The 24,754-nt window shown below is 45.2% G+C and overlaps 1 protein-coding gene across 4 annotated transcripts in view; it reads right to left on the reverse strand.

The window, feature by feature from the left end:
- Positions 1-13,115, reverse strand: part of LOC140198865 (interferon-induced GTP-binding protein Mx3-like) — a 44,742-nt gene extending 31,627 nt beyond the window's left edge. For 2 of the 4 annotated variants that reach the window (XM_072260035.1, XM_072260032.1), the window contains exons 1-5: positions 12,909-13,115; positions 11,784-11,848; positions 10,085-10,160; positions 4,403-4,597; positions 764-956 (exon numbers count right to left, since the gene is read on the reverse strand). In XM_072260035.1, coding sequence (XP_072116136.1) covers positions 764-956; positions 4,403-4,597; positions 10,085-10,147 — 451 coding nt within the window. In that variant the 5' untranslated portion in view covers positions 10,148-10,160; positions 11,784-11,848; positions 12,909-13,115. Of the gene's footprint in view, positions 1-763; positions 957-4,402; positions 4,598-10,084; positions 10,161-11,783; positions 11,849-12,192; positions 12,245-12,394; positions 12,415-12,908 lie in introns of those variants that run through there. The other 2 variants (XM_072260034.1, XM_072260033.1) reach the window with 2 other exon arrangements.
- Between the last annotated feature and the right edge of the window lie 11,639 nt (positions 13,116-24,754).

Below are 24,754 nucleotides of genomic sequence, written 5' to 3' on the forward strand. Positions count from 1 at the left end.
TCTTTCTTTCTGCCTTTGAGGGAAAGGTATTTTCTTCAAAGCCCCCTTCCACTTAATGGAAGATTAGACACAGTAGAAAGCATTCTTCTAGGGTGCATCGCAACCTGGTATGGAAGTTGTCCTGTCTACGACCAGAAGAAGCTGCAGAAGATTGTGAACACAGCCCAGCACATCACACAAACCAATCTTCCGTCCTTGGACTCATTTTACACCGCACGCTGTCGGAGCAGTGCTGCCAGGATAATCAAGGACACCACCCACTCAGCCAACACACTTTTCATCCCCCTTCCCTCCGGGGAAGGCTCAGGAGCTAGAAGACTCGTACAGCCAGATTTGGAAACAGCTTCTTTCCAACTGAATGGATCCTGACCCAGATCTGGGCTGTACCCTCCAAATATCTGGATCTGCCTCTCATTTTTTTTTTGCAGTACCTTACTTTCCCTATTCTATTTATGATTTATAATTTAAATTTTTATTATATTTACTATCAATTTGTACTCCAGGGAGCGCGAAGTGCAGAATCAGATATCGCTGTGATGATTGTACGCTCTAGCATCAATTGTTGGGCGACCATAAAGTAATAAAGTAGTTAGAAGGGTGAAGGCTGGCCTCTTATGACACCCAAGCCTCCTTCAATATGCATTTGTAGCACCACATCTATCCAAACATACAGTATATAGTTCACAACTATGAGTTGGGCATCTACATACAACAAATAAATCTACAGACAAACAGTTAATGATTGACTCCAACAGTCTCTTACCACTCCCTCTGGGAAGTGACACTCCAGAGAGGGCCTCCAAAACTGAGCTCTTCCCAGAGCTCTGATCACCAATCACTGCAATGGCTGGAAGCCCCAGATCTCTGTCCACACCAAATCCTCTCAGCGAGTCAATGAGATCAATGCATGGTCGTACCTCTTGTTCATATTGACTGGACAATGGAGTATCCATTGCCTAAAGAGAGAGGGAGAAAGAGAGAGGTAATCTTCTAGAGCTGCCTTCAGAATAAAATAAAAATGGCACTTTACATTGTTTTAACAGAATAAAAAGCAGTTTGAGGATTGAACTGGGTCATTGGAAAGAATGGCAATGGAGACCATTTTGGTGGTAAAAATCCCCCTTCCATAAAACTTAATGGATTTATGCCAATGGGCCAAGCACACCAGGAATAAAGTGAACCAAGACCACTTTTACCAATTAAAAGTATGATTAATCCAACTGGAAACTTGAACATTTGAGTAGTTAGGAAATTTCTAAGGAGAACTAGTGTGGATTCAGACCAAAAATATTCCCAAAAAGAAAAAAAAGCGAACTTTCAAAGCGAAGCCAGTGTTGACATTGACAAGAGTACAAGTTAGGTTTACAATGTAGTTATTGTGATCGACAGTATAAACAGCCTGAAGGGGAGTGGAAGGACAAAAGTCAAGTTTATTGTCATTATGTGCAAGTATATGTATGCACAGGTACAATGAAAAAGTCACATCACACGCACATAGTTCAAGTGAAGTAAAGGAGAAAATTAAGACGACAATGTGGGTACATGACAAAAGATTGGTCTGTAAAATTAAGAAAGTTGTGGAATTTTATTTATAAACCCAAAAAGCAAAGAGATAACAAAGCAAAGAAAGCAGCAACTGATGTCCAAATTTACAGCCTGTGCGCAAAGATATGAACTATATAATTCTAAGGGCAAAATGCAATCTATTGGAGGAACTCAAAGGGCAGGTTGTATCTGGAAAGGGAGTGGACAGTTTATGTTTCTACAAGTAGCTGAGACCTTGCATCAGATCTTATGCAGTGTTTCAGCCTGAACCTTCCAACTCCCCCCCCCCGCCCCCACCAATGGTGCCTGACCCCCGAGTTCATCCAGCAGATTTTTCGCCCCCTGTAACAGTATCTGCAGTCTTTGTGTCTCCATTATTTCAAGTGGATACTTTGTTCAGTCTCCAGAGAAAAAAAATAACAGGTGATAATGGCATTAATAGTAAGATGGAGGACTGTGAAATGGCATAGAATAATCAGAGTGAATACATAAAGAGATTATGCTCAGTCTGGAAAATTATACAGGCTTTTCGAACGTTCGCTTTATGACACCTCGCTGTTATGAAAGACCTACATGTTACCTGTTTTCGCTAAAAAACAGGTAATAAACTGTTACGAAAAAAAGGCAGCGCGCCCCCCGAACAGCCAAGCTCCTCCCCCGGAACTGCATTCTACCCGGCATTGCTTAAACACATGCCTGTGAGCATCTGTGCTTCATGTCGATTTACTTTGAGCATCGGTTAGCAAGATGAGTTCTAAGGTATCGAAAAAGCCTAAAAGAGCTCATAAGGGTGTTACACAGCGTAAAACTAGACATAATTAAGCGTTTTGATCATGGTGAACGAAGTAAGAACAAAGTGAGTTTGGCTTGTGGAAGCTGACGAAGATGATGTTGAAGAGGTTTTGGCATCCCATGACTGAGAACCGATAGATGAAGAGCTGGTGCAATTGGAAGAGGAAAGGATAACAATCGAAACCGAATGCAGTAGCGAACGGACCAAAAGTGAAGTCGTCCAGGAACTGAACGTGAAGCAACTGCGTGCGATTTTCGCTGCAATGATAAAGTACGACTTTAATTTTGAAAGGGTATGTCAGTTTAGGGCATATTTGCAAGATGGTTTGAGTACTTACAAAGAACTGTATGATAGAAAAATGCGCAAGGCTAAGCAGCCAAGCAAGCCTTCCACATCAGCCACAGCGGATGACAAACCTCGACCTTCGACATCGAGGCAGGCAGAAATAGGAGATGACCTGCCTGCCCTGATGGAAACAGATGACGATGAGATGACACCCCAGTGTCCCACCACCCCAACCTCCGACGACCCAGCCTAATACACCATCATTAGTGTGCTCGCTGTCTTCCCGATTCTGCTAAGTGATAATACACCGTACATACATTATTTCTACTTTATATAGGCTGTGTATTTTTATGTGTTATTTGGTATGATTTGGCAGCTTCATAGCTTAAAGGTTACTGGAGAGAGTGCTTCTGCCAAGTGTTTCTGCCGAGAGCACTTGCACTGAGTATTTCTGCCGAGAGTGCTTGCTTGAGATTTTCACTACGGTGGACAGTGCTGCAATGATTGCAGAAAAGTATTTCTACTTTATATAGGCTGTGTATTTATCAAATCATTCCTGCTTTTACTATATGTTACTGTTATTTTAGGTTTTATGTGTTATTTGGCATGATTTTGTAGGTTAATTTTTGGGTCTGTGAACGCTCACAACTTTTTCCCCATATAAATAAATGGCAATTGCTTCTTCACTTTACAACATTCCGGCTTATGAACCGTTTCATAGGATGGCGGGGGAAACCTGTATTTACGAAGGGAAGATCTTTCTTTGCAACAAATGAAGCTCAGGGTGAATTTAATTGAGACTTGTTGCCACAATTTCTGGTGCCAAATGCTCAGAACAACACGCGACTGTACAACAAGCAGCAGCAGCAAAACAGACCCTTTTCCATCACTCCACCACACACACACACACCCACCCCAGGACAGGCCATCCCATCTAGCCCTGGGCTCACAGACTTAGGGCCTGATATCCAGAATCAATGACTTTAAGGCTTCAACCTCAGGACTCGTTATCCTGAGGGCTTCAACCCCTGGTCTTCAACCTCCATATTCACCGACTTATGGGCTTCAACCCCAGGAGTCACCAAACACAGAACTCCGACATCAGGACTTGCTGACTGACCTTGAGCTTCCAATCTCGGGATACACTGACCTCAGAACTCTGACCCCAGGGCTCGCCAACCTCAGGGATTGCTGGCCTTCAACCTCAAGAGTACCCAACCTGACCTCTGACTCCTTCCCCCAACTCTTCATTTACTACCCCGACTTCTCAGTCCCCTCATCCCTGTGTCCTCTCCTAAACTGACCCCTAACTTACCACACTGGCCACAAAAATCAGGAAAAAAAGTAACAAGATGGTTTCACTGAACTCCTAAAAAAAATGTTCCTCCAACCTGAGTGTGGCTTCATTTTTACAGTAGAGGAGGCCGTGGATAGACACGTCAGAATGGGAGTGGGATGTGGAATTAAAATGTGTGGCCACTGGGAGATCCTGCTTTCTCTGGCAGACAGAGCGTAGGTGTTCAGCAAAACAGTCTCCCGGTCTGCGTCGGGTCTCGCCAACATATAGAAGGCCACACCGGGAGCACCGGACGCAGTCGACTCACAGGTGAAGTGTTGCCTCACCTGGAAGGACTGTCTGGGGCCCTGAATGGTGGTAAGGGAGGAAGTGTAAGGGCATGTGTAGCACTTGTTCCGAAAAAAGTAACAAGCGAGGTTACAATTCCAAGGCAGTTTAGGGGCATAATCTCATTGGGATTTTCACAAATTACGGTGACTGACCTTAACTGATATACTTCTCTGTTCCTTCCGTGCCTGACGTGCCTCTGGTACACCAAATGCATTGAACCAGACTTCCTTCTGTGGCCCATTGTTTGTGTCTCCATTTTGGATCAGGTTATTGGCTGTTTCATCTGGTACAAACAGCTCAATGGACAAACTCTCTGACTGTGGCATGAATGCAACATCCTTTTGTTCCTAAAATAGAAACACAACTCATTAGCTCCACAACGATAGTCACAGATGCTGAATGATCATCAAGCAGTTGTTCTATTGTCTAGCCCATATTGTGCTCCAGTTTTTGAGACAGACCCTGGAACGGACAACAGTAAAGTACAGGATCAAGCTCTTCGGCCTACAATGTTTTGTCACTCAAATTAAACTAGAAATTAAATGACTAATTAAACTAATCCCTTCTGCTGACACAATGCCCATATCCTCTCCATTCTATGTATATTCATGTGCTTATCGAACAGCATCTTAAATACCTCAGTTATATTTGCCTCTACCACCAGCTCCACAATGCATTCCAGGCACTCACACTAACCCACACATCTCCTTTGAATTTACCAATCTCACCTTACATTCATGCCCTCTAGTATCAGGTATTTCAATCTTGGGATAGGGGGGAAGATACCAGCTGCCTACTTTATCAATGCCTCTGATAAACTTATAAGGTCTCTCCTCAACCTTTGCCACTGCAAAAATAAGAACTCAAGTTTGTCTAAGCTCTCCTCATAGTACATGCTTTCTAATCTAGGCAGCATCCTAATATATTGCCTCCCAGGCGCCAGGGTTAAGGATGTTCAGATCAGGTCAACAGCATTCTTGAGGAGGATGGTGAGCAGCAATAAATCATGGCACATATTAGTACCAACATCATAGCTGGATAAAGGGACGAGGTCCTGAATGTAGGTAGCCCGGTGGGTATCTGGAAAGCAGGACTTCAAGGGTGGCCATCTCTAAATTGCTGCCTGTGCCACACAACAATGTGGGTATGAATAGGATGAATGTGTGGCTGAGAAATTAGTGTTGGGGGTATGATTCCAGATTTGTGGATTACTGAGAACTTTTCTGGGAAAGGAATGACCTGTACAAAAGGTTCAGGTTATACCTGACTCAAGGGGGACCAATAACCCTGTAGGCAGGTTTGCTAAAGCCATTGGGCAGAGTTTAATTTAGCTTGGCAGGGGTTTGGGAACCAGAGTGATTAGGTCAGAGGATGGAGCAATGTTGCAAAAGTTATATGCAGCTTTCAGAGAGAATGTGAGGAAGGACAGCCAGTAGAAAGAGCATATTTGCAGTTGAATGAGTTGAAATGTGTTTGTTTTGATGCGAGAAATATCAGCAACAAGGCCAATGAACTTGGTGCATGGGTCAATGGGTCAGCACGTGGAGCTATAATGTTGTGGCCATTGCAGAGACTTGGCTGTCACAAGGGCAGGAGTAGCTGCTAGATGTTCCAGGGTTTAGATGTTTCAAAAGGGACGAGGAAGGAGGTAAAAGAGATGGCGAAATCGTGGATAGTATCATAGCTGCTGAAAAAGAGGACATCCCGGAGGAATTGTCGACCGAGTCAGTGCAGGTGAAAATAAGGAAAAGAGCAACCACTCTATTTGGAGCTTTCTATATACCCGCAAAAAAAAGAGATACTGAGAGCAACACACATCAAAGTTGCTGGTGAACGCAGCAGGCCGGGCAGCATCTCTAGGAAGAGGTACAGTCGACGTTTCAGGCCGAGACCCTTCGTCAGGACTAACTGAAGGAAGAGTTAGTAAGAGATTTGAAAGTGAGAGGGGGAGGGAGGGGAGATCCAAAATGATAGGAGAAGACAGGAGGGGGAGGGATGGAGCCAAGAGCTGGACAGATGATTGGAAAAGGGGATATGAGAGGATCATGGGGTACTGATCCCTCTAAGATACTGAGGTGCAGATCAGGAGGATAATTTTGGAAAGGTGCGAGGTAGGGGCAGGTGGTATAGGAAAGTATTTAATTGCAGGAGGGGAATTAGAATACTACGAGGCAGGAAGTTGGGAGCATTAATTGGGAATGTACAATGGAAATGTTGAGGGTGTTTAGGGAACACTTGCATGGGGTTCTGGGTAAGCTCACCTTGTTGAAGCAAGGAAAGAATGGTAGGGTGAAGAAACCATGGTTGACAAGAGATGTAGAACAGCTAGTCAAGGAGGAAAGAGGAAGGAGGAAACATACTTAAGGTGTTGGAAGCACAGATCAGAGAGGGCTCTTGAGAATTATAAAGTAGCCAGAAAGGAGCTTAAGATTGAACGTCGGAGAACTAGATGGGGACCTGAGAAGGCCTTGGTGAGTAAGATTAAGGAAAACTCCAGGATGACTGTGGCAATTATAGATTAGTGAGGCTTACATCAGTTGTGGGCAATTATTGGAGGGAATTCTTAGGGACAAGATTTACAAGTGCTTGGAGAAGCATTACCTGGTTAGGAATCAACATGACTTTGACAGGGGCAAACATGCCTCATGGGCCTGATTGAATTCTTAGAGGAAGTGACAAAGCATATTAATGAAGGAAGAGCAGTGGATGTGGCGTTCATGGATCTTAATAAGCACTTGTCAAGGTTATCCACGGCAGGCTCATTCAGAAAGTTAGGAGGCATGGGACGCTGTGAAAATTGGCTTCACGGATTCTGAGTTGTCCTGTCCATAGAAAACAGAGGGTAGTGGTAGATGGAGCATTTTTTACCTGGATGGCAGTGACAAATGGTGTTCCGTAAGGATCTGTTCTGGGAACCCTGCTCTTTGTCATTTTTCTAACCACTTGGACAAGGACGTGGAGGAGTGGGTTAATAAGTTTGCAGATGACATGAAGGTTGATGGTGTGGAGAGTTTAGAAGGTAATTGAAGGTTGCAACAGGACATTGACAGCATGAAGATGTACACTGAGATAATGGTAGATGGTGTTCAATCTGGAAGAGTGTGAAGTGATTCACTTTGGAAGGCCAAAATTGAAGGCAAATTATCGGGTTAGTGGCAGGATTCTTAATAGTGTGGAGAAGCAAAGGGATCTTGGGGTTCACATCAATATACACCTCAAATTGCTGCACAAGATGATAGGGTGGCTGAGAAGGTGTGTTGCCCTTCATTAGATGGGGGACCAAGTTGAAGAGCCAGGGGGCAATGTTGCAGCTCTATAAAACTCTGGTTAGACCTCACTTGGAGTATTGCTTTAAGATCTGGTCACCTCATTATAGGAAGGGTGTGGATGCATTAGGGAGGGTGCAGAGGAGATTTTTTGAACGGTGCCTGGATTAGAGAGCATGTCTTATGAGGATAGGTTGAGTGAGCTAGGGCTTTTCAATTTGGAGTGAATGAGGATGAGAGGTGACTTGATAGAGATGTACAAGAAGATAAGTGGCATAGATCAATTGGATGGCCATAGTTCCCCCCGCCCCCCCCCCCCCGGGCCGAAATGGCTAATACAAAGGAGCGTAAGTTTAAGATGTTGAAAAGAAAGTAGAGGAAGAGTGTCAGAGGTTGTTTTATTTTTACCCGCAGAGATGTGGGTGCATGGAACATGCTGTTATGGGTGGTGGGGTGAGGCAGATAAATTAGGGACATTTATAAGACTGGTAGATAGACAGGTGGATGAAACAAAACCGGAGGGGGCTATGTGGGAGTGAACCGTTAGATTGAACTTGAAGTACAGTACTGCACAAAAGTCGTAGGCACATATACTGTATTCAGCTAGGGTGCCTACTGTACAGTACTGTAGTAATTTTATGTAATGCACTGTTTATTTGCAGCAGCAGTACAAACTAATTTCATGACATATGTAAATGATGATAAACCTATAAATCCGGTTCTAATATGGGTCTCTATTGTGGACTAAGAGCAAGAAGGGGGCAGGGAGAGGAGAATTATGGCTGGGAGAAGATGAAGTGAGAGGGGAGGGAGTGGGATGCATGAGACCGAGGTTCCCAGTCTGGGGTTCACAGACCCCTTGGTTAATGGTCGGGGTCCATGGCACAAAAAAAGTTGGGAACCCCTGTACCAAGGAGACATTTGCAATTATCAATAAACCAATTGTTTGGAATCAAATGATCTTGCCTGGTGTCCCGGGACTGGGGGTGTCTTTATCAGGGCCAGCCACTGCCCTAGCACTCGTTTTCTGGCACCTGTCCCACACCCTTCCCACGTCGCTTCACCCTCACCATTTCCAACATCCTTTGCTCCATCCAGATCAGAAACTTGCTGTCCCACCTCACGTTGACAAATACAGCACAATGCAAAGGTCTTAGGCACTCTAGCTACATACATGTGCCTATGACTTTTGCATTAAACAAGTGACTGAAAGGCTCGTACCGTGCTGTACTGTTCTATGTTCATGCTGGTTATCCTCTTCTGCACCCTCTCTAAAACCTCCCTATCCCTCCTACAATGGCGTAACCAGAAATGAACGCGAGACTCCAGACACAGGCTAACTAGCATCTTATAAAGACGCATATAAAGTTCCAAGTTTTGAACTTAATGCCTGATTAATAAAGTCAAGCATGCCCTATCAACCTGTTCAGGGAACTATGGATGCACTTGCCACATCAACATTCACTCTTACCTGTACAGTAGAAGGTAGTTGGGTAAAGCATCAGGTGACCTTAAAAATTTAGAACACATTTGTTTCCCAATATTTGCTGTTTGCAGTAATTCCTCACGAACAGTCGCAGGAAGTGACAGGAGGGTGCTAGGAGACAAATATAACACTACTCTGTTACCTCTCAAGGAAATGTTAAGGAAAACCAGCTAGTAACCCGATTCCAAAGGCTTACTTGCAGGTTGCGTCGGTGGTGGGGAAGGCAAATGTGATGTTAGCGTTCATTTCAAGAGGATTATAAGACAAGGCAGGGATGTAATGCTGAGGCTTTATAAGGCACTGGTGAGACCACACCTGGAGCATAGTGAGTACCTTTGGGCCCCATATGAGCCAAGATGTGCTGGCATTGGAGAGGGTGCAGAGGTGGTTCTTGAGTATGCTTCTGAGAATGAAAAAGCATATGAGGAGCACTTGACGGCTCTGGGGCTGTACTCCCTGAAGTTTAGATTAGGTTGAAACCTATCAAAAATTGAAAGGCCTAAGTAAAGTGGATGTTGAGAGAATGTTTCCGACAGTGGGGGAATCTAAAACCAGAGGGAACAGCCTCAGAATAGAGGGACATCCATTTAGAATGGAGGAGGAATTTCTTTAGCAAGAGGACAATGAATCTGTGGAATTCATTTCCAAAGACATCTGTGAAGGCCAAGCCATAGGGTATGTTTAAAGTGGAGATTGATATGTTCTTGATTAGTCAGGGTATCAAAGATTGTGGAGAAGGCAGCAGGAGAATGGATTTGGGAGGGATAATAAATCAGCGATGATGGAATGGTAGAGTACATTCTGGAATGGTCTAATTCTGCTCCTATGTCTTATGGTCAATGGATTCCTCCTGTAAAAGTCCAAAATCCTCAAAGATCAGGAGAACAAAGCATTAAGCCTGGATTTTAATCTTCCCTTTTCCCAAACAGCCCAAGAATACTTAGGGCAGGAACATTCTCAGCTATGCTATTGTGAAATGCTGGGGAATAGGCCAGAACTGGTTGCTAAAGATTGTTTGCCTGCCATGCCACATTCAATCTCTGCCAATTTGATGCCTTCTATGTGTACTGGACATGAAGTACCTTCAGCACTGCTGCATCTCTTCTCGATGAATGGGATTTTTGATTCTTTGAATTCATGGACATGTTGCTGTTGTATCTATGGAAATTATAAATATTTCAGTTCTGTTTTCATTTCTAAATTACAAATAATCTTGTGTACAAGATGTTCATTATTAAGTTAATTCAATCATTTAAATAGAAACAAAATGTCGTGTTTACACACTGTCAGTATATCCTATTCAATAGGCTCAGCAAAATGGCAAAGTCCAAAGGATGACAACCTACTCAAATGAAGGAATTTTACTTCTTCTCCATGCCATCTCATTGTCTATGATATTCTATCCTAGCCCCAAGTTCACTGAAGAATTTTTATACATTTTAATATACAGTAAAGCTTCAGAATGCTCAGGACATTGATGGATGTTCATCCTAATCACACAACAACCTTTTAATTCACTTTGATTTTTAGAAATGACTTTGCAGGACAACAATTTTTCCAGTGAATTCACTGAGTTAAAGGAAGCAAAGAAATCAGCTTCTTAAAGGGAATTGTGATACATCATCCAGAGAGCCAAACATTGAACCATTCAGATTTCTGAATAATAGGACAGGTATATTATATTGAATGTAAACCTATTTTATTTACTCTCTCCTCATAGAAGGACCTTCTCACTCCCTAAATCAGTCTGGTAATGGATTAGGTGAAGAAGGGCAGATGGAGTCTTGTGTGGAGAATCAACACTAGCATAGGCAGGTTGCAGGTTGCACTGAGTAACCTTTTTCTGCTAATGCTAATATGTTTAAAATGCTAATATATTTTTAGCAAAGTAATCCAGAGCAGAACATTACATGAGGAAGAGAAATCCCCACTCCCTGCAGTTTAGTTTAAGATCATAAGCGGCAAGGATTTGCTTAAAGAGTTTGTACATCTTGGAGGTGTAGCATGGGTTTCCCAGTAACCGCGTGGGTTTCCTTTGGGTACTCCAGTTCCCTCCCACAGTCCAAAGGCATACTGGTCGGTAGGTTAATTGGTCATTATAAATTGTCCCGTGATTAGGCTAGGGTTAAATTGGGGATTGCTGGCCGGTGTGACTCGAGGGGCCGGAAGCGCCTATTCCGTGCTGTATGTTAATAAATAGATGCCCATGCAGCTGAAGCAGAATGCTGTTGTGCTTTGCTTACCATGTGATCGGGTGGCATGGTAACACAGCAGTTGCTGTTATTTCCCCTGTAAGTACAGGTATGTGGGTTTGATCCTTATCTCTGGTGTTATTTGCATATTCTCCCCACGACTTGGCAAGTTTCAACTGGGTTGCTACTCCCTTATCATTATTTCGCTACTGTACACTCAGTGGCCACTTTATTAGGTACACCTGTACACCTGCTCGTTAATGCAAATATCTAATCAGCCAATCATGTGGCAGCAAGTCAATGCATAAAAGCATGAAGGCATGGTTAAGAAGATCAGTTGTTCAGACCAAACATCAGAGAGGGGAAGAAATGTGACCTTGACTGTGGAATGATTACTGGTGCCAGATGGGGTGCTTTAAGTATAGAAGAGCATCTCTGAACGTACAACATGTCGAACCTTGAATTGGATGGGCTACAGCAGCAGAAGACAATGGACATACACTCGGTGTTTCTATGTAAACGCAGAAGTTAAAATGGTGTTGGTACTACTGGAGGCCGGCAAACGGACTACTCATCGATGTAAACTAACCTGACACCAAATCAAAGAGCGATGGTTCAATCTTCGACACAAGAGGGCGTCTTCAGATTCTGCGCCTAAAGAACCATTTTCAGATCAGAACTAAAATTGTTGATAATATTTTTAAGATTTACGAGTCGGCTTCTCGCGCAGTCGTTTTAAAAGAAAAACAAGTAAATCACGCATCCGAATTCTGCAAGGAAGTTGAAAGACGCATTACACTTTGAACAAGTACTGCTGCCGGACGAAGATTAAGACCCTGAATGTTGTTGAGTCCCAGCCATTTGCTCCTTCCAAGAAGGAAGTTGTGAATTCTCGTTAGGAAAGAGGTCCCAACATCAACCAGCTACCAAAATCTCCACCCTCACCCCACACATCACTGCAAATGTCCTCAGGTACCCCGGAGCAAAGCCCGACTAACCTTAGTCCACATCTCTGAACTCCAGACCAACCCCACGTCAGTTCTTCATGAATGGTCTCTGTTATCTATTTCACAAACACTGCCCCCGGGTGCCCCAAGCTTACGGGTCCCTCTCCATACCCCTACCCTGTCACCCACTAGCACGGGCAAGGTGGGCTCACTATTTCAACACGGACGGAGTCCTACTCCAGGGGTTCTGTACCGGCTGCGAGGCTGTAATCCATTAGTTTAAAATCTGTTCCGTGTGCTGTACGATTCTAACAGCCATCTCTTCGTGTTTGCTAATCCAGACTGGAACTTGAGCAGCAGCCACCAACGGCACACGCACACTCCCCTCTCCATTGTCTCTCTGCGAACTCTCAACACCCCCTACATCACTTCCCAGGAGTTCTGTCGGGAGTGAACAATTACCACCCCAACTCCAAAGAACGGATAAGAAACATCTCCCGGAATCAAATTATATCAAAGACACCCCCTGCTAGAATAAAACTTGCCCTCGGAGTCAACATTGGCTGGAGATTCACCACGAATGAACATACTAGAACAAGGGAAGTGGATATCACAAGGAAATTAAACGTGTTTAAATGCATTATATAACTCAATGTAATATAGCGAATAACAGTAAATATTTTTGTGGGGGTTGGTTTGGAAATAATTGAGAAACGGTCATAAAAATAAAACCTAAATGAATCCGCTTAGTTGCAATAAGCACGTACCTGTATTTCGCCGATGTGGATGCGCGTCTCACTAAAACGCCTTTCTCAGCCAATGAGTCTTTAAATACCTGGACGTGGCCGATCCGGGAACAAGAATGAACCAATTAATTGCACACAGATACCACGAAAATCCGCGGAACAGGAAAGTAATGTGTAATGTGTCCTGCTTTTGGTTAATCGAAACTGAAACTAAACGATGTAAGACAACACTCACAACAAGCTGGAGGAACTCAGCCTTCATCTCCAACTGTCGCCAAGACATCACCACTCCTCTCTTCTGTTCCAACCTCACTCCCTCTGAACGCACTGTCCTCCACTCTCTCCGCACTAATCCCAACCTCACCGTCAAACCCACAGTCAAAGGTGGTGCCGTAGTAGTCTGGCGGGCAGACCCCTACCTCACTGAGGCCAAACGGCAGCTGACACCTCCTCTTACTTACCCCTGGAACAGGACCCCACCAAAAAAACATCAAACCATTGTCTCCCGTACCATCACTGCCCTTATCAACTCTGGAGACCTTCCATCCTCAGCCACTAAACTCCCACAACACGCACGGTTTTACCTCCTCCCCAAGATCCACAAGCCTGACTGTCCGGGTAGACCCATAGTTTCTGCCTGCTCCTGTCCCACCAAACTTGTATCTGCCTACCTGGACGCCATTTTGTCACCCATAGTTCAGTCCCTCCCCACCTACATCCAGGATACATCCCATGCACTCCACCTCTTCAATAACTTCCAGTTCCCCAGTCCCGACCACTTCATTTTCACTATGGATGTCCAATCCTTATACACCTCCATTCCCCATCAAGAAGGCCTCAAAGCCCTCCGCGACTTTCTGGACAATAGACCTCACCAGTTCCCACCACCACTACCCTCCTCCGGTTGGCGGAACTGGTACTCACACTTAATAACTTCTCTTTTGGCTCTTCCCACTTTCTTCAGACCAAGGGTGTAGCTTTGGGCACTCACATGGGCCCCAGCTATGCCTGCCTCTTCGTTGGTTATGTGGAATAGTCTGTGCTCCAAACCTATTCTGGTACTGTTCCCCAACTTTTCCTTCACTACATTGACGATTACATTGGTGCTGCTTCCCGCATCCATGCTGAGCTCATCAATTTCATCGACTTTACTTCAAACTTCCACCCAGCCCTCAAATTCACTTGGTCCATCTCAGACACTTCTCTCCCCCTTCTCAATCTCTCAGTTTGTCCACTGTCTCTCATAGCTACCTCGGTTATACCTCTTCCCCATAGGTGGCCTTAGCTATGTTTCACCCGTTTCAACGGAAACGGGCCCTGCCCTCCCAGGGGCCCCCGACTGACATGCAAAAATTTAATGCACGGCTCTCAGACGCCACAATATTCTCGTGCTATTGCCAGCCGAACCACCAGTGGGCGTTCGCTGACTGACATCTGAGAAAATATATTAAAATATTTACTTCACTTGTAAACATTGCTCCTAGCAAAGAAGGCTACTTTTCAATGAGAGGAAAATGAAACGCTCCTATCCTAGTGGTGCTGAAAAACGGAAAGTATTAGACAACAAAACAAAACGTCTAAATAGTCTCCCAAAAGTTACATCTTTCTTTGGTCCAGCATCTGTAAAAGGCCGGCCGACTGCAGTTGCTGCTACACCATCGTCACAGCACGGGGCTGCAGTGCCAACTGACAGTGTAAGCTGTACAGGAGATGTTGTTAATCAGAGCAATGAAAATGAGAAGAACAATTCTACTCAAACAGATGGTGATAATGATGACCAAACTTGGTTTGATGAACAAGAACCACAGCATGATGACAGTCCTACAACTGAGACAGGTGAGGGAGATGCCGCCACCAGCACACCAGACAGAGAGAAAGCCCCACTAACATTCACAGAGACCGATCCGGCACGTTGGCCAACGCATATTACCAGTGACCAAAAGATCGACATTGTTTGGAGAGGTTCTGTTCAGTTTGAGGACATTAACTTTCCACAGAGCCAATCACGCCGTCGTTTTACCAAGGACAGATATCTCATGAAGATGAAAAATGGAGAAACCATTCGTAGGTCATGGTTAGTGTACTCAGAATCAACTGATTCAATCTTCTGTTTCTGCTGTACCCTACTTGGCAAGCGAAATCACAGTCTCACTTGTGGAGGTTTCAGAGTATGGGAGCGACTCACTCTCACACTCCAGGATCACGAGAAGTAAAAAGCGCACCATGCCAACATGGATAGCTGGCGTGAGCTGGAAATGTGCTTAAGAATAGATAGATAGATAGATATACTTTATTGATCCTGAGGGAAATTTGGTTTCGTTACAGCCGCACCAACCAAGAATAGAGCATAAATATAGCAATGCAAAAACCACAAACAATCAAACAACAAAATGCAAACTATACCAGATGGAAAAAAGTCCAGGACCAGTCTATTGACTCAGGGTGTCTGACCCTCCACAGGAGGAGCTGCAAGTTCGATGGCCACAGGCAGGAACGACCTCCCGTGACGCCCAGTGTTGAATCTCGGTGGAATGTGGCCGAAGTCCAACAGTAAAAAGTTCAATATCCGGTCTACAAACACGTTCCTTGATCGTAATATGACCCGGATTGCACCATCTGTTGTTAACCAGAACAGTAAGCACCCAACTCCTTTACGCTTACCGCGCTCAGTGCACTTCCGGTCAGCCGGAACGGTCTGGAAGCCATCCATGGAGAAGTTTTGATCGGGTATGTCCTCGTGCAGCCCCGTTCCAGTGAAACACATCACACTGCACTCCCGAAATGTTCTCTGACTCCTGGCTAGCGCCATGAACTCGTCCATTTTATTACTCACCGAACTCCTCTTCTCCATAAGTCTCTGTTGGCTCGACCCGGTCCTCTTTCCTCGACTTTGTGATCCCCCTCTGCATCCTCTGTGTGTTTTCCTCCAGATTTCAGCAGAGGTGTCCGCCGCTCTGCTTGCTAAACCGGCCGGCATTAGCGCAAGCAGCTGATTCCTGGAATGAACAATGCTACCATGTTCCTGTCCCGCATGTCGGGATGTAACTATTTCCAGCGCTAAAATCCCAAATAAAACTCTCTCTACCAGCATGTTAGAGAGGGTGCAGCTTCGCCGTGTTACCGTGAAAAAAAATGCAAAAAATAACGCAAGTTAAAAGTAAGAAGGAAAAAAGTAAGAATCCAATCGGAACGGCTGTAACAGGCTGCATGCACGACCGGCGCGTACGCACAGTGCCATTGACAGCACGTACCTAGAAATGCAAATGCTGGAAAAAAAAACACTGGAATAATGTCATGAAGATGTTCATTGCCATAGTCTGTCACCTTGCAGAACGAAACCTTGCTTTCTGTGGACACAATTCCACCCTACATGATCCAAATAATGGGAACTTTCTAGCTCTGGTGGAGCTGCTTGCCGAGTTCGACCCAGTGATGAGCGAACATGTCAGACGAGCAGAGAAAAAAGAGATTGTTGACCACTACATGGGAAAAACCAGACAAAATAAGTTAATCACACTTATTGGATACAAGACACTGGAAGCGGTAACAGAGAGAGTAAAACAACCACGTTACTACTCGGTGATAATGGACTGCACCACGGACGCTGCACACACAGAGCAGCTCTCTGTGACATTGCGCTTTGTCACATGTCAAGTAAATGTCGGAGCTACTGTTACTGAGCATTTTGTCGGTTTCCTACCAGTGCTTGTCACAACAGATGCAGGCCTAGCCGACGTTTTCTTAACACATATGGAGAAGTTAGGATTAGATATCTCAAAATGCAGGGGGCAGGCATACGATAACGGGAGCAAGATGCGGCGGTAAAATAGCAGGGTGCAGAAGAGTGCTAGATATTAACAAAAAAGCTCTGTTCATGCCACGCGCCAGCCACAGCCTAAACCTAGTCATTGTCGATGCTACAAAATCAACAGTGGAGTCTGTGAGCTTCTTTGGGGTGCTGCAATGTCTGTAAACACTATTCAGCTCATCGACACAGAGATGGGAGCTGTTCAAGGAGAACGTGCCACAGATGACCCTCGAGGCCATATCCAACACGCGATGGAGTGCCGCGTGAAAAGTGTGACAGTCCTGCGCTACCAGCTTCCCGATGTTGGCAATGCGCTCCTGTCACTGATTGAACATGCCACACAGAAAGGTGAACATGCCACACAGAAAGGTGACAGTGAAACCACATCTGCAGCCAGAGGCCTAGACAGGAGATCATGTCATGGAAATTCTTGCTGACTGTTATCATCTGGTACAATGTTGTACATGAGGTGAATCGTGTCAGCAAGCTGCTCCGGAGCCCACAAGTGGGAATCGATGTGCTACAGCGCGAGGTGGAATATGTTCTGAAATTTCTCAAGGAATACAGAGAGAACGGCCTTTCATCCGCCCAAACAGATGCCAGAGACATAGCTGAAGAGATAGGGATGCCAAAGGTCTTTCTTACTGCATGAATCAGAAAACCAAAGCGCCAGTTCCAGTACGAGTCCCAAAGTGCAGATCCTTCCCTGACAGTGGCACCCGAGGAACGGTACAAGAGAGAAGTTTTCCTTCCACTCGTGGACTCTGCCATCACAGGCATTAGTGAGCACTTCAAGCTGATGGAGTCATTTTACAGTCTGTTTGGCTTCATTTATGGCAGAGAGAAACTGAAAAAAGCCATCCAAAGTTGCATACTGAAAGACAGCTGCGTAAACATGGAGAGGACACTTGGTAATCCAGGGAGCGGGAAGCGCAGAATCAAATATCGCTGTGATGATTGTACGTTCTAGTATAAATTGTTTGGTGAGAATAAAGTATAAAAGTGATGTGGATGCTGAGGACCTTTTGCGCGAGGTGTCGGCTGCTGTCAGTGCTGTGCCTGCAAAAGAAACCACTGGCCTGCAGATCCTGAGCTACATTTACAGCAACAATCTGGTTGAACTGTATCCTAACCTCACCATTGCTCTAATACCCATGTTGACAGTGCCTGTGACTGTAGCGAGTGCAGAGAGAAGTTTTTCGAGACTAAAGCTCATCAAAACTCATCTGAGGACAACCATGCTCCAGGAGCGTCTGTCAGCTCTTGCTCAGATATCAATTGAGCAAGATCGCTGGACAAAGATGAGCTCGTTAAAGCATTCTCAGCACTCAAGCACAGGACGGCGGTGAAGTTCCAGTGGTAAGTCTTTTTAATACATTTTTAGCAGAAATAAAGTTTATGATTAAAATAATAAAATAAACCACGTATTTCACTCAAAATGTGTGTAGGCGATAAGGCAGCTTTTCCACAAATGGTAATTTCTCTCTCCCGCTTGCATCCTCTTTCTCTCTCTCTCTCTCACTCTCCTTCTGTTTGCTCTCCAGGCCTTACATGAGCTGTCCGTGGTGCTGAAAGAGTGCGAGGCGCAGTTTGTTGTAAACTTCCAGTAATTAACTTTCAGACACTATTCATTGAATAAATAAAGTGTGAATTTTCATTAAATATGACATTGCTTTTGTTATTAATTTAATTAGAGGGAAATTGTTTAAGCTGTTCTTATGTCAGCTGATACCTAACACAGACTAGTTGCTGAAAAGGGCGAGGCTTCTCACCCCAAAGCAAAAAATGTCATTGTTTCAGTTTTTAATTAAGAGAATTGTTTGGATTATATTGAGCTGTCTGTCCATTATGCTGAAAGTGCATATAATGCGTCAACGTTTAAGTCTGAAATTATACCATTATTGATGCAAACCAACTTGAATATTCGCTTTTTTTCTTTCTTTTTTTTTTGAGAAGCGGGGGTAGGGCCCCACATTAACTCTTGAAACGGGCCCCCAGATGCTTAAGGCCGCCTATGCTCTTCCCACCCCGCCACATGCAAAAATACCATTCCCTATTCCCAGTTCCTCCGTCTCCACCGCATTTGCTCCCAGGATGAGGCTTTCCATTCCAGGACATCTCAAATGTCCTCTTTCTTTAAGGATCGTGGTTTCCCTTCTGCTGTCATCAATGATGCCCTCACCCGCATCTCCTCCATTTCCCGCACTTTGGCCCTCACCCCATCCTCCAGTCACCACAACAGGGACAGAGTTCCCCTTGTCCTCACCTACCACTCCACCAGCCTCTGGATCCAGCACATTATCCTCTGCAACTTCCGTCACCTTCAACAGGACCCCACCACTAAGCACATCGTTCCCTCTCCACCCCCTCCGCTTTCCGCAGGGATCGGTCCCTCCGCGACTCCCTGGTCCACACGTCCCTCCCCACCGATCTCCCACCCGGCACTTACCCCTGTAAGTGTAAGTGCTACACCTGTGCCTACACCTCCTCCCTTGCCACCATTCAGGGCCCCAAACAGTCCTTCCAGGTGAGGCATCCGGTGCTCCTGGTGCAGCCTCCTCTACATCGGTGAAACCCGACGCAGATTGGGGGACCACTTCGTCGAGCACCTCCGCTCCGTCCGCCAAAACAGACAGGATCGCCCGGTAGCTACCCACTTCAACTTTGCTTCCCATTCCCATTCAGATATGTCCCTACATGGCCTCCTCTACTGCCATGATGAGGCTAAACTCAGGTTGGAGGAGCAACACCTCATATACCGTCCAGGTAGTCTCCAGCCCCTTGGTATGAACATAGAATTCTCCAACTTCCAGTAATTCCCTCCCCCTCCCTTCCCCTATCCCTATTTCACTCTGCCCCCTCCCACAGCTGCCTATCACCTCCCTCATGGTTCCACCTCCTTCTACTACCCATTGTGCGTTCCCCTATTCTTTCTTCACCTTTCCTGCCGATCCCCTCTCTGCTTCCCCTCCCCCACCCCTTTATCTTTCCCCTTACTGGTTTTTCACCTGGAACCTACCAGCCTTCTCCTTCCCACCCTTCCCTACCTTCTTTATAGGGCCTCTGCCCCTTCCCCCTTCAGTCCTGACAAAGGGTTCCGGCCCGAAATGTTGACCGATCTTTTCCACGGATGCTGCCCGACCTGCTGAGTTCCTCCAGCGTGTTGTGAATGTTGCTTTGACCCCAGTACCTGCAGAGTATTTTGTGTTTACGATGCAAGACAACGAGCAACAAAGAACCGAAACGTTGACCACCCCTTCGCCTCTGCAGAGCCTGATGCAGCACACATGAAAGTGGTCATCGGGATAAGGGCAGCATCGGGTACACTTTTGCCCAGATTCTCTGGGGATTTGCTCCATCTTGGACTCCCAGTAGACAGGAAGACCGCCAGGTATTTGCTGAGATGGAGGATCGGGGAGCAGGGAGCAGGCCACAGCAGCCTTGAGAGCACAGTGCATCTGATATCCAAGCTCATCCCAGTTACTGACAGAGGCAGCTATTTCCACAGACATGAGCTTTGTTGACGTTTTTGGTCCACTCCAGGCAATTCTTGTTACACAGCTCAGCCTTTCTGAACCAGATCCCCAATACCTTCATGAAGTCAGACCTGACGGTGAAGGGGATGTGGGATTGGTCGGTTAGTTGTCAAAGAGCGTGGCCTTACTCTTACTGTGATGACTGTGGCCCCCGATGCCAACTCAAACTGGTCATAGATGATGATCAGTCTGAAAACTGAATGTGGATCCGAGCAAAAGACAGCAATTTGACGAATGATTTTATGAGGCTCATGTTGTCCTTGGGCACAGCTCCTTTTGGGACAAATTACATCACCACTGCAAACCATCAAATACACAAAATCATAGATAGGGTGAATGCAGGCAGACATTCTCCACTCAGGTTGGCTAAGACTCGCACTGGAGGTCCTGGGTTAAGGGCAAAAGGTGAAATGTTTAAGGGGAACCTGAGGAGGATCTTTTTCACTCAGAGGATGGTGAGAGTAAGAGTGTGGAACAAGCTGCCAGTGGAAGATGTGGGTTCAATTTCAACATTTGATCAAAGTTTGGATAAGGGTATGGTGGGATATAGTCCAGGTGCAGGGTGATGGGCCTAGGAAGAGTAATAGTTCGGCATGAACTAGATGGGCTACAGGGCCTGCTTCTGTCCTATTACTCTATCTGGGAGGATGCTCAAAGTAGGACTCTGTAAGGTCAAAGACAGGCCTAGCACCTTAATGTTCCTGGGAACATGTGCTACAGGTAGGACATGGGGAATTGAATTTTTTATTATTTCTGATTTGCATTATTTTAATCTAACTATTCAATATACATATATACTTACTGCAATTGACTTTTATGTATTGCATTGTACTGCTGCTGCTAAGTCAACAAATTTCATGACACATGCCGGTTATAATAAACCCAATTCTGATTAAGGAGAACATCATAACAGTGGTCCAAGATGAAATTAATGAGGAATCAACCACCATGCTTTATGGGTGGTGGTGAGAAATAAACGGGGGATGATCACCTTGCTGGGATTGTACTTAGGGTTCCCTAATAGACTTTATGATTAGTTTTAGTTTTATTTGTCACACACACACCAAAACATACAGTGAGGTGCTTCATCCAAATCAAGTCATTAAGGATCGTGCTGGGTAGCCCGTAAGTGCGTCTCCACACCTCCTGCACCAGCAGAATGCCCACACTCACTAACCCTAACCTGTACATCTTTGGATTGTGGGTGGAAACCCACACGGTCATGGGGAAAACATACAGACTCCTTACAGGCAGTGGAGGGAATTGAACCCCCATTGGTAAAAACTGGCCCTATAAAGTGATATACACTGTGTTACCTTACTGCTCACCGCCAACACATAGTAGAGGAAAATTTTTGCAGGGAGGCTGCGGAGCATTGCAAGAATGAAATATTTGAAAAGGTAGTGGATTTGGCACAGTATATCACGGATAAAGCCCTCCCAACCACTGAGCACATCGGCATGAAATGCTGTCATAGGAAAGCAGCGTCCATCATCAAAGATCCTCACCACCCTGGCCATGCTGCTGCCATCATGTTGAAGATACAAGTACCTCAGGATTTTCACCGCCAGGTTCAGGAACATTTACTACCCTTCAACCATCAGGCTCTTGAATAAAAGAGGATAACTACACTCATTCTACAAACCCCATTTCCAGAAAAGTTGGGATATTTTCCAAAATGCAATAAAAACAAAAATCTGTGATATGTTAATTCACGTGAACCTTTATTTAACCGACAAAAGTACAAAGAAAAGATTTTCAATAGTTTTACTGACCAACTTAATTGTATTTTGTAAACATACAAAAATTTAGAATTTGATGGCTGCAACACACTCAACAAAAGTTGGGATAGAGTTAAAATAAGATTGAAAAGTGCACATAATATTCAAGTAACACCGGTTTGGAAGACTCCACATTAAGCAGGCTAATTGGTAGCAGGTGAGGTATCATGACTGGGTATAAAAGTAGCGTCAATCAAAGGCTCAGTCTTTGCAAGCAAGGATGGGTCGTGGCTCACCCCTTTGTGCCAAAATTCGTGAGAGAATTGTTAGTCAGTCCAAAAGGAACATTTCTTAATGCAAGATTGCAGAGAATTTAGGTCTTTCAACATCTACAGTACATAATATTGCGAAAAGATTCAGAGAATTCAAAGACATCTCAGTGTGTAAAGGGCAAGGTCGGAAACCACTGTTGAATGCGCGTGATCTTCGAGCCCTCAGGCGGCACTGCCTAAGAAACCATCATGCTACTGTGACAATTATAGCCACCTGGGCTCGGGAGTACTTCGGAAAACCATTGTCACTCAACACAGTCCATCGCTGCATCCAGAAATGCAACTTGAAATTGTATTACGCAAGGAGGAAGCCATACATCAACTCTATGCAGAAACGCCAGCGAGTTCTCTGAGCCCGAGCTCATCTCAGATGGACCGAAAGACTGTGGAACCGTGTGCTCTGGTCAGATGAGTCCACATTTCAGCTAGTTTTTGGAAAAAACGGGCGTCGAGTTCTCCGTGCCAAAGATGAAAACGACCATCCAGATTGTTATCAGCGAAAGGTGCAAAAGCCAGCATCTGTGATGGTATGGGGGTGCATCAGTGCCCACAGCATGGGTGAGTTGCATGTATGTGAAGGTACCATTGACTCTGAGGCGTATATTAGGATTTTAGAGAGATATATGTTGCCTTTAAAGCAACATCTCTTCCCGGGACGTCCATGCTTATTTCAGCAGGACTATGCCAGACCACATTCTGCACGGGCTACAACAGCGTGGCTTTGTAGACACAGAGTGCGTGTGCTTGACTGACCTGCTGCCAGTCCAGATCTATCTCCTATTGAAAATGTATGGCGCATCATGAAGAGGAGAATCAGACAACGGAGACCACGGACTGTTGAGCAGCTGAAGTCTTATATCAAGCAAGAATGGACAAAATTTCCAATTGCAAATCTACTACAATTAGTATCCTCAGCTCCAAAATGATTAAAAAGTGTTATTAAAAGGAAAGACGATGTAACATGCCTGTGCACCCTTTGCCATTTACTCTAGCCTGTCCATTAATTGTTCTGTAAAGGATGGCGTCACCTTTCAAGGTTCTAAACTTAACATAGAACATAGAAAAGTACAGCACAGTACAGGCCCTTCGGCCCACAATGTTGTACCGACCCTCAAACACTGCCTCCTTTATAATCCCCACCTTAAGTTCCTCCATATACCTGTCGAGTAGTCTCCTAAACTTCACTAGTGTATCTGCCTCCACCACTGACTCAGGCAGTGCATTCCACACACCAACCACTCTCTGAGTAAAAAACCTTCCTCTAATATCCCCCTTGAACTTCCCACCCCTTACCTTAAAGCCACGTCCTCTTGTATTGAGCAGTGGTGCCCTGGGGAGGAGGCACTGGCTGCCCACTCTACCTAGTCCTCTTAATATCTTGTATACCTCTATCATGTCTCCTCTCATCATCCTTCTCTCCAAAGAGTAAAGCCTTAGCTCCCTTAATCTCTGATCATAATGCATACTCTCTAAACCAGGCAGCATCTTGGTAAATCTCCTCTGTACCCTTTCCAATGCTTCCACATCCTTCCTATAGTGAGGTGACCAGAACCGAACACAGTACTCCAAGTGTGGCCTAACTAGAGTTTTATAGAGCTGCATCATTACATCGCGACTCTTAAACTCTACCCCTCGACTTATGAAAGCTAACACCCCATAAGCTTTCTTAACTACCCTATCTACCTGTGAGGCAACTTTCAGGGATCTGTGGACATGTACCCCGAGATCCCTCTGCTCCTCCACACTTCCAAGTATCCTGCCATTTACTTTGTACTCTGCCTTGGAGTTTGTCCTTCCAAAGTGTACCACCTCACACTTCTCCGGGTTGAACTCCATCTGCCATTTCTCAGCCCATTTCTGCATCCTATCAATGTCTCTCTGCAATCTTCGACAATCCTCTACACTATCTACAACACCACCAACCTTTGTGTCATCTGCAAACTTGCCAACCCACCCTTCTATCCCCACATCCAGGTCGTTAATAAAAATCACGAAAAGTAGAGGTCCCAGAACAGATCCTTGTGGGACACCACTACTCACAATCCTCCAGTCTGAATGTACTCCCTCCACCACCACCCTCTGCCTTCTGCAGGCAAGCCAATTCTGAATCCACCTGGCCAAACTTCCTTGGATCCCATGCCTTCTGACTTTCTGAATAAGCCTACTGTGTGGAACCTTGTCAAATGCCTTACGAAAATCCATATAGATCACATCCACTGCACTACCCTCATCTATATGCCTGGTCACCTCCTCAAAGAACTCTATCAGGCTTGTTAGACACAATCTGCCCTTCCCAAAGCCATACTGACTGTCCTTGATCAGACCATGATTGTCTAAATGCTCAGAGATCCTATCTCTAAGAATCTTTTCCAACAGCTTTCCCACCACAGACGTAAGGCTCACTGGTCTATAATTACCTGGACTATCCCTACTACCTTTTTTTGAACAAGGGGACAACATTCGCCTCCCT

This window comes from Mobula birostris, chromosome 6, assembly GCF_030028105.1.
Source record: "Mobula birostris isolate sMobBir1 chromosome 6, sMobBir1.hap1, whole genome shotgun sequence".
Classification (NCBI taxonomy): domain Eukaryota; kingdom Metazoa; phylum Chordata; class Chondrichthyes; order Myliobatiformes; family Myliobatidae; genus Mobula; species Mobula birostris.